Here is a 10,576-nt window from a genome sequence, read left to right as displayed (position 1 = left end):
CAGTGCTTGAAGTGGTTCTTCCTTCTTGCAATTGCTTTTTATGAAGAGTTCAAGCTACAGACCTACTTCTGCAACTAGACTAGTGGTTCTCAGCTGAGGTTCTGTGGCACACTGGAGTGCCTTGAGTTCATTTCAAGGCTGCTGCAGGGTACCACACAATGTTAACACTGTTAAGTGTGCAAGCACGATTCATAAGATAAAACCAGAGCTTTCAAATAGGAATCCAAAGCATCAGAAAATTCTGACTGTGGTTGTGCTGAGTTTTTTCCAAAAGAAGAATTGCTCTATTTCTCTGTATTCAAAAAATGAGTTAAAAGCAAGAGCTGGCATCTTCCAAAAGATACGTCAAGTATAAAAAGGTTGAGAGCTACTGAACTAAGTGTAAAGCAATGGTACTTAATGTATTAGGCTTTATTCCTACTTAGACTTGAGACACACCCCTCAAGGAAAATGCCAGCTCTTAGTTTTCACATTTTGACTATGAAAAAATAATATAACAATGCTTCTGTTGCAAAGAATTTTGAAAGACCACAGCAGGTCATATGTATTTTTTTAACACTATGGATTCGTATTTGAAATTGTTGGGTTTATCTTTTAAATCATGTTTGCATACCTAACAGCACTAACATTGTGTGGCATCCTGTGGTACCCCTGAAAAGATCTCAAGGCATCTCAAGGTGTTGCAGCAACCTGGCTAAGAATCGCTGATGGACAGTGTATATGACCTTTCAATTTTTCATTTAAAAATCTGTGCAATAAATCTGGATTATATATAAGATTACTTAAACATCAGTTACATTGAAGGTAATCTCCCTTTCATGGATTTAAAAAGCATGCAACAGGAGGACAATTGCAATTTTAATCTGGTGTGGGACAGAAATCTAATAGGCTTTCTAAGTGGTGGAATCTCTTAATTTTCCTCTTAAAACGTGTTCCATTTGTTCTGCTATTGTACCTGTTCTTCCCATCCCTTTATTCTCAAATTTTCTTCTTTGATACCTCATACTTTCTCCCAAAATATTTCAAGCATACTTCCATTTCCTTACTTTTAGAATTTAATATCTAGCTATACCTTTTCTATTCTTACCTCTCTTACCATTATCATGACGGCCTCTGTGCTCTGGCAAATTTGGTCTTTTTTGCAGAGTAAAGACACTTTGATTCTGTGCAGCTCATGCAGCATGTTGAAACTTCTGAAGGAAGTCATAAACCTTGTTGTTTTGAACTAGATATAAAAATTAATGTCACAGTCACTGCAGTATTCTTTGTTCAGTGTTGATTATGGATTTAATTTATTTTATGATTATGCAGTGCATATTTTTGGAGTATAAGACAGAACTTATAAAACTTAGTGGAGAGTTCAATATTTTGACAGGTATAATTACAGTTTTTAGCACTTGAGAAGGTAGGAGGGGTAGTTTGGGACTGTTAATTGGATACAACTTGCTTTTTTAAAAAGAAAATCAGTAAAATGTAACAGTATTAGTATTGAGAGAGATTTCAGAAGGTTTTGGAATTAACCTTAAATTGAGATGAATGGGGCAGCTCACATCCGATTAATCAACCTGGGTTTTGCAGTGCTGTCTTGTTACAAAGAACCACATCAGCAGAGAATTCTGTTTTAGAATATGCAGGACCCTCAGTATAGCTTCACAAGATGTACTGACATAGTTATGAAGATCTGGACACACTCCTGTTGATAAGGCAAAAAAACCCCTCATTCTACCTTGTAGAATTAGTTCATTTAATATTTTCTACGCAAAATTTTAGTTCTTGCTACATTTTGAATATCTTCCATTATCCATACTTCTGTCTTTTGTCCAAGGTAAAAATACAAGTCTGTCATTCCCAACTATGCCTCACTCTCCACAAATGCTATTACACTTATGAATAAGCTGACTTGTTTTTGTTAAAGTACAGAACAAAGTTATTCATTATAGAAATAGCGAACAACTTTTTTCCATAGAGTTAATCAGCTCCCAAAGGTAGCTAGTCACAAAAACTAAATATTTTTTGGTAACTTTTCTCATTTTTCCATAAATATTTAATTGGCGCAATTAAGAAATTGGCTTACTTTAATCTCTTCTTTTAGAATACAAGGAATCATTATCCACTCAGCAGTCATTAAATTGGATATTAAATATAGGTTTTCTAGAAATCCCAACACTTGAGATTCACAGTTAAAGCCAGAATAATTCATTAGTCCTCAAGTCTAATCTTCTATGGAAACACAGGCCATAGAACTTGCCTTTGTCAAGACCATAACCTTTGTTTAAAATCAAACACATTTTATAAGCTATATATTGGCCCCCTGTAATAAACTTTTCCAAGTGTTATAAACTTAGATTACTACTAGAACTTTAAAAAAGTATTGCAGTCTTTTGAACTTTTAGATAAGTGAAGTATCATAGAGCTATATTTTGTAAGCCTGTGAATAGTAGCTAATTGTGACCTATAAGGTTTCCAAGTGATTGAGAAGAAAAAAAATACTGTCTGGTGTTTGGGTTTGATTTTTGTTTTTTTTTTTTAAGGTATATATTAACAGCAAGAAGTTGTCACCAACCTTATATTCTACTTTTGGGATCTAAAGCATTAAATGTATTGCAATTTTTAAATAATGATTTTTGTTAAATAATTTTGTCTAGGACACATAATTGGAGTTCATAATTTAAAGGAAGTGTTTTTTCAAACATGTACAGCAAAAAAAATAAAAAGGGAGAAATGTCTTAATTATTGTCATGATGGGACTTCCTTCAGTTCCTATGGCTAGACTTTTCATTTCGTCTTTCAAGTATTAGTAGAGTGATATGTTGTCTTTTCTTTCTTCCCAAATAGGAATTGATACCCTTTTTTTGCCTTTGCTAGCTATGTAGTAGTTTTAAGTCTGCAGTGTTATGGTTCTGATTTAATATGAGAAACTGAATTGCCAATCTGGTTAAAAGGAAAATGGGAATGTAAATCTAGGTTACCAGAAATAACTGTTTCTAATGTTTAAATCTCTTTTGAAATACTGATGGCACCTAGTAAATCATTCAGCAGCTTAGTGTAAAACAAAATAATGCTTAGATGACTAACATCCATAAGTAGAGCATTCCCTATAGAAGTTCAATATTGTAAATATTTTAGATATGGTTTTGTCATAACTACGGATTTAGTGCCTGAAATCTGTTGCAGTTTCAAGTAGCATTATACTTGACAGCTATAATATTATGTTAGTGTTGCTCTCTGAAGTAAATACATTAATTGTGGGAGATAACTGTCATATGTATAAAATTGTTGAAGTGCAATAAAGAAACTAAGAATTTGATTAGTAAAGCTGAATTAACTGTGTAGTTTTTCCTATAAATCTGGAGGGGGGAGCTGAGGTTTTTTTTGGATAGAGGCAAAAGATGTTATTTATAAATAAGAGAAAGTTTGTAAGCTTTTACATACTCTACCAAGGAATATCTAGACCAATGATTGATTCTCAATTGAAGTGCCATAGCACCCTGGGGTGCCTGAACATCCTTTTAAGGGTGCTGTGAAATGCTATGCAATGTTAACACTGCATGTTTAGGTACATAAACATGATGAAAAACATTAACCCAGTGATTTCAAATAGAAATGCGTAGGGTTAAAATTCTGACCTATTGTGGGCTGTTTTTTGTAATGGGAAAATTGTTTTACTCTTGTTCCAGTCAAAAAGTGAAAACTAAGAGCTGTGAGTTTCTAAAAGTTGCATCTAAAAGTTTGAGAGAAAGTGATCTAGATCAGTGGTCTCCGAAGTGGGGTGCGCAAGACAATCCATTGGGGTGCAGGAAGAAAATATTAGAACTTCTATTTATGATTATATAAATATACATATATTGGGGGTGCATGCTCAAAATTTTTTTACTGATAGGGGTGCACGATCAAAAAAGTTTGGAGACCACTGATCTGGAAGAGCCACTCCAGTGCCCTCTGGCAGGTTACTTTAGCATTTGACTGCTCTAATAACTGCCAATCATTGCTTTTTGACTATGGACCTCTGGGCTGCCTTAAAGTAACTGCTCCACCTGAATTACATGGTACTCTTCTAAACTGCATGTTGCAAGGTATATTTTCCGTGACAGGCAAGCATCCACAACTGGCCCACAGCTGAATTTTAACAGGCCTGTAAGTAATGCCACCCTGAGTCAGGCCACCTAGCCTAAGCCTATTCCTGACCACGTCTCCCACTTGGTTGGACCTACTTTGTGGCCAACCTCTTCCTGGCTCTGGCTGAGCTGGCCAGCTCCTGAACCAGGAAAGAGGTCTTGGCCCACGAAACCTAGACAAGTGGGGGCTCTTTGTCTCAGTCCTTCGCTCATGTCTCCAGTTTTAGTGATCAATGACTACACGCTCCCTCAACTTGTCCAGGGGGCAGTGGCTCGGCACAGTAGCTGTGCTCTGCTCCATGTCCCCTTCTCACTCCCTTGTTACTAAGCCCTTTTTATTTGTGCCAAGGAATCGGTTGTTCCATCTCCACCAGCCTCCTTTCTTAAGGGGGAGCTTATAGTGTTTCCTTGGGGGCGGAAAGTCTACACACCACCCCTCGGCGGGGCCTACCTATAGCTCCATCAAGCCCAGCACCCCCTGCACAACCTCCTCCCCGCTCCGGCCGAGCTGCCCCTCGAGCGCAGTAGGAAGGGGCAACCTGCCCCCCCCCCCGCCTCCACAAGGCCAGCGGGCCAGTCACACCACAGGAGGGGCGGCCCCCTGCCCTGCCCCTATCAGCCAGGGGGTGGGGCCTGGCCGCGCGGCGGCTGGGACGCCACGTCTTGCGGAGGGCGAGGGCGGGGCGAGCGGCGAAGATGGCGGCCGGGATCAGGGAGAAGCAGGCGGGTGAGCGAGTCGCCTTTTGCCTGCCCCGCGGCGGGGGCTCGGCCTGCGCTGCGCTGCGCTGTGCCGCCAGGAGTCGGGGGTGGGGGAACGCGGCCGAGCCCTGGCGCTGCTCCCGGGCTGCTGGGGGTGGAGCGGGCTCGGGGCGGCCGGACCCCGCTCCTAAGGGGTCCGGCCGTGTCTGCCCCCCTCGTTGGGGCCCCGTGTCTGCCCCTCTCGTCCCCGCACTGGTTCCGCAGCACTCGGAGCCCTCGGGCCGCCTGGGGGCATCCGCCTGCCCTGTGCGGGGTCCCGGGCCGGGCCCCAGCCTCTGACCGGGCGCTTGCTGGGTTGGGGCGGACAAGTGCGGAGCTGGGCAGTGCCTGAACCAGAGCCCAGCCCTTTGAAGCAGGCTCCGGTTCTCCTCGTATGTGCCGGACCTGGTTAAGGCGTCTTGTGGGACTTGCTGTTTCTTGCTAGGCTGAAGTGCCAGGGGAGCAGCTGTCCAAGAAACCTTGGAAGTGACGGGAGCTGCTGGCTTCCAGGGCTTCCGTCCCACAGGGCTGTCAGAGATACCTGGTCAGCCCTTAGCACTGGCTCCCCTCCTCTCAGAGTTTCCAATAATTAGAGGTGTACCAATATATTGGTTGCCTATCAGATTGCACTAATAAAGGGAAAGTTATATTACTGGCTTTTGGCTTTTTTTCACCATTGTAGCCAGTAATGTTCTCCAATAATGATGCCTGGGTTCTTTCCTGCGAGCCAGGGTGATCCTGGATAACCCCCCCATTCTCTCGCTCCAGGCCGGACCAGGCTGTGCTGGCACAGAGCAGCTGCCACGGTGTCCTGGGCACTGGCACGGTGTGGACTGTAGGCTGGGGTGGGCACTGTAAAAGGTGCCAAATGCTGCAGGCGTGGCTAGGGCAGGAGGGGCAAGCTGAGCTGCCAAGCCTGGCCCAGCCCAGCATGCCTCAACCCAAAGTTAACATTGAATATTGGATCGGTATCGACCAGTATGACTGGTTAATAATCAGCTATCAGTATCGAGCAAAAAAAGTCTTTATCAGTGCACCACTACCAATAATCGCTGCCAGCAGAAGCCTTGAAGTCAGAGCCACCAAACCTCATAGCATTATCAGCCCTATTTATTTTGATGAGGTTGGATTATTTAGACTCAGTCCAGAGAAGTGCATGCTCCATGTTAAGTGTGTTGCCTTTTTTATTTTGAATCCTAAGCTTACACACTTAAAGCAGAGCATGCTGTATTAATACAGCTGCAGAGAGGCTCGGGGAGCCCATGAGACTGTATTAGTCAGCATGATCAATAGTAGACATGATATCAGCAACTGCTTGAGGGTTTTTTTATAGGTGTCATGGTAAAGCAGAGCTTTAGGGGGAGATTGGAACCAAGACAATGCTGTCAATGTGCATGTGTTTATGAGGAGCTCTTTCTAAATAGAAGGGATGCACGGAGGTTGGTTAATGATCTAAAAAGTAAATGAGACTAATATTATGGTTGATAGAAGTAGGTAACTTCTTGGTATGTTGGGGTCATGCTGTGAGGGCTTTGAAAGGGAAGACAAAGCTGCTTGGGTTTGATTCAGTAGAGAGGAACCAGCAGAAGAATGCACAGAAAGGTTAAAGCCATTAATTCTCAACCAGGGTGCCACGAGGTCCTTTTAAGGATGCCATCAGCTGCCATGCAGTATTAGCACTGCTAGATGGGCAGACGTCTACATGAGATTCATGAGTTAAATTCAGAGATTTCAAACAGGAGCCATAGTGGCCAGGTACTGGCATTACATTTCTATGGGGAGAATCACCATTCTGTTAGAATCACCATTTCCTGTTAGAAATGACAAGCGTGTAAGTGTTCATTCAAACATGCCCCTTCTGGCAGAAGGATCTTCTAAGAGCCAACTTGGACGACCTTCCTTGCAAGAGAATCTCTCTCTCAGGAATGAATGCTTGTACGTCCCTCTCCTGGTCTGGTCCAGGAGGAAAGCATAACGGCAGGGACGGCTGGGGGGTTTGCTCTGTTCCGCACTTGAGAGCCCTGCTTCTGTATCCCCACACATAGGCTGCAGGCTCTGTCTGAAGTATTACATGACAGAGAAGCTTCTCCCTCCCTTCCCCCTATGAGGCCGCTTTTAGATCCAATGCTGACAGCCCCATTACTTTGTGCCACCCTGCAGGGGCAGCTGCTCCCTGCTAGCTTCCCAGACTGGGGGTTCCAGGTCTGAAGCAGTGGGAACTTTGCCATGCTACTCCAATCCTCCTGGGATGTGGAGATGTAGAGCAGCTGCTTCTCCCCATGTCTTCCCCAGACTGATGATCCCTGACCTGGTGAATGGACTCAGAGTAGGGGAGAAGGGTCTGTGCAGTGCTGAATGCCTGTATAGTTCCCTCTCCCAGAATGATTTCTAGTGGTGGAAACTTCTCAAAAATTTCACTGCTAGAAATGAAAGCCTGTCTCAAGCCAGTGTCAAAAACATTACAATTGGTATTTCTCATTTCATTACCATAGCAAATTAGTCTTTTATTTTTTTTTATCGTCAAAAAACAAGTGAAAACTAAGAGATGGTATTTTCTAAGGGGTACTTTGGGTCTAAAACACTGGCAGCTACTGGCTTAGCCAAATTATCTTGGCAGAAGCAGTGCTAGATTTCAACTATTGTAATCTCTCTCCTTCAATACTTCTGCCTTCTTTTTGCTATTCCTCTCTATGCTGAGTCTTAATTTAGGTTGAAAACTCCTCATGGCAGTTATCTTTAGGTCATTTACAAGTGATGTGGCATATGCAGCTGCGGTACTAAAACATACCAGTGTAATTGTCATTTTTTTTCTGTTACCAAAGTTTATGATTATTTATCTGGAGTCAAGGGGGTGCACATTTACTTTACATTGCCACATCATTTATTGCCACATCAAGGGAGGAAGTAAGAAAGTATATTTTAAAATGTTTCTTTCATTATGTAAACAGGCTTTTGGTCAGATCCATTAGATCACTGGTGTCAAAGATGCATGGCCCACAGAGCCCTACTATTCAGCCCACAAGACTGCCTGTGGGTCTCAGCCTGGTGTGCTATATGCAGCATGTGCTAGTCCCGGCCGAGCACTCTATATACAACACACAGTTCATGTGGCTTGGGGACTGAAGCCGGCGGATACTTCACATTGCATGCAGGGCTAGTCTGGGACATTGTGTACAAGGCCAGCGTGTGCACCTGCACCAGATCGACCCTGCAAGTTGGATCCAGGGCTAGATCGGGTCTGACACAGGTGCCACATGCGGCATGCACCCCACACCAGCCCTATGCACCACATGGCAGGCTGGGGCTAGCACATGTTACATATAGCACGGGGGCTGGAGTTGGTACGTGCTGCATGCAGCATGCGAGGCCAATATGTGCCACACACTGCATATGGCATCTGCACCAGGTATATATTTCCTAAATTTATATTCAGACCTTACATCATAACCCTATAGCCTTTAGAGCTGTACTAACTTCAAGATGACAGCTTCCAAGATTTGTTTCTCAGGATTTGTAGTCTGTCTTTGGGCAAAGGAGCATTTTGTTCCTTAGGTTTGATGTTCTTCCTACTAAGAAATGCTAGAGAGGTAACTTTCCTTATGAGACAAATTTGCCAGGTGATTGGGGGAAAACATAGGTCAAAGTGGTTGTTGTTGGGTAGTGTGCAGCATTTTGGCACATATTGAAATTGCTTTTAAATAACAAATTTCTAAGTGGGCTGTAGTTTTTCTTGGTAATAAGAGCAACAGATTCTGTATTCAGTCCCTGGGGACTATTTCTCTAACTCCACACTGAACTCAATTTCCAGTTGAGATGTTGTTACTTTGGTATTTGACTGTCACAGGTTATTGCAAAAGCATCTTTTGTCCGTGTCAAAATATTTGGCCTCAGGAGTTTTCAGGGGTGGGAGAGGAGAACTAAAATGGTAATAATGACATATTTTATGTTGTTTTTCAGTGGCTTTGAAGCGTATGTTAAATTTTAATGTTGCCCCTGTTAAAAACAGCACAGGAGAACCAGTGTGGAAGGTAAGAAGAACAGTTTCACAATGTAAAAGGCAACTTTACAGCATGTGCAATGTTAAATTACCAGATTTAATCTATGGGAACTAAAAAAATCTCAGGACTCTTTGCCAAATGTCAGAGCATATTGAAAGAGCATTTTTATGATTTCTTTACATACATTAGTATTGTATTATACTAACATTTTTTTAATTTCAGAAAATATTTGTCATGTGTCTACAAAATTTGCTGTTCGTGGTCATTCTGTCTTTACTTTGATCTGATCCATTTTTAAACATCAAGAGTTTTGTTTATTTTGAAAATGAGCTATAGCTTTGAAGAGAGATTAAATTGGGGAGAGAGGGGAATAGAATCAGTCATAATAAATTATCAAAGGTGTATTAATTGCCTCCTTAAGAAAAAATTAAAATTAGGCTACAGCTGTGCAACATCTTGATAACTTTTACCAATTATCTTAATACTGACAGTCTGTAATGAATAATTCACCTTTTTCTGGTATACAGCCTAACTCATGGTATGATACATTTAGACATTAAACACAAGAAAAACTGAAACCCCTTCCCTGGAAAAAATTAACTGTAAAGTACTAAGGTAGCCTTTAGTCACCTTAAAGCAACGTGCTTCCTCTTTCTGTTATTTTTTTTGTATTCCTGTAGAAAGGAAAAAGGATTTGCTATTATATGTACATTATCACAGATAGAGAAAATACCCAGTTATGAGATTAGCTGCTAAAGGAACTGATGCCTAACCAAAGCTCTAGGCAAACCTAACAGATATGTTACATGAGAACCTGAGAGGAGAGCAGATGAAAAATGCTTAAAACCAGATAAGCACTGACAGCCATTCAAAGTAAACTAATTAGAAAGAGAAGGGAAGGAGCTAGATAATTTAAAGCCTTATATCTAGGGCAGTTGCAAAAAAGTACCTTTATTACTACTGTGATTGTTTTGTTTTTAATATAGCATTTTAGGAAAAACTCAGTTTCCAGAAAGTTTCTTAACTTGTCATCTTCCAGGCAGTATTGTCACTCATTCTTCCACATTTCAGAATAGTAGACTTTTCTGGAGGCAGAACATCCTATTTAACTGAAATGAAGCACTGAGGAATGATTGTTGTTCTCACATTTTCCTGTTTTCTTTTTGTTTTATTGTCTCATAGTAAACACTAATAACAGGAAAGAAAGAATGTGAGGATTGGCTCAGTTTTTACATATAATTAATTTTTTTCAGAATGCATCCTGAAACTTGTTTTTCCCCTTTATAGTAAACATACAGCTTTAGAACGTGTGTGTGTAATATATGTTCCTTTATGTCTTTTAGGTTCTAATATATGACAGATTTGGCCAAGATATAATCTCTCCTTTGTTGTCAGTGAAAGAGCTGAGAGACATGGGCATCACTTTACATCTGTGAGTACACTATATATCTCTTAAAGTCCTTATCAAAAGCCTAGGCTTTTATACAGTACTAGTCAATTGCCCGCCATAAATGACAAATTTAAAATAATGAAGGAGTGTTTACATGGCTTCCCCCTGCTCACCCTTTGGGGCTGGCCATGTAAACACTCCCTGCATCGCCACCACCTCCTCCTCCAGCCACGGGTGCAGGGGCTCCTTCCTCTCACCCACCTCTGCCTTCTCCCCTGAACAGCAGGACTTCCCCCTGCCTCCTTTCCGTCCCCACCACCTCCCCCTTCCTGCCT

At 41.9% G+C, this 10,576-nt stretch overlaps 1 protein-coding gene across 2 annotated transcripts in view; it reads left to right on the top strand.

The window, feature by feature from the left end:
• Positions 1-4,761: 4,761 nt before the first annotated feature.
• SCFD1 (sec1 family domain containing 1) overlaps positions 4,762-10,576 on the top strand; it is a 154,124-nt gene continuing 148,309 nt past the window's right edge. Inside the window, exons 1-3 of one of the 2 annotated variants that reach the window (XM_019518925.1) lie at positions 4,762-4,842; positions 8,811-8,881; positions 10,195-10,283. In XM_019518925.1, the coding sequence (XP_019374470.1) occupies positions 4,812-4,842; positions 8,811-8,881; positions 10,195-10,283 (191 nt within the window). In that variant the 5' untranslated portion in view covers positions 4,762-4,811. The remainder of the gene's footprint in view (positions 4,843-8,810; positions 8,882-10,194; positions 10,284-10,576) is intronic. The other variant, XM_019518926.1, reaches the window with a different exon arrangement.

Source organism: Gavialis gangeticus, unplaced genomic scaffold (assembly GCF_001723915.1).
Source record: "Gavialis gangeticus isolate Ggan-Ray unplaced genomic scaffold, GavGan_comp1, whole genome shotgun sequence".
Classification (NCBI taxonomy): Eukaryota; Metazoa; Chordata; order Crocodylia; family Gavialidae; genus Gavialis; species Gavialis gangeticus.
The sequence above is the reverse complement of the archived record's forward strand: the minus strand, read 5'-3'. Positions and strand labels throughout refer to the sequence as shown.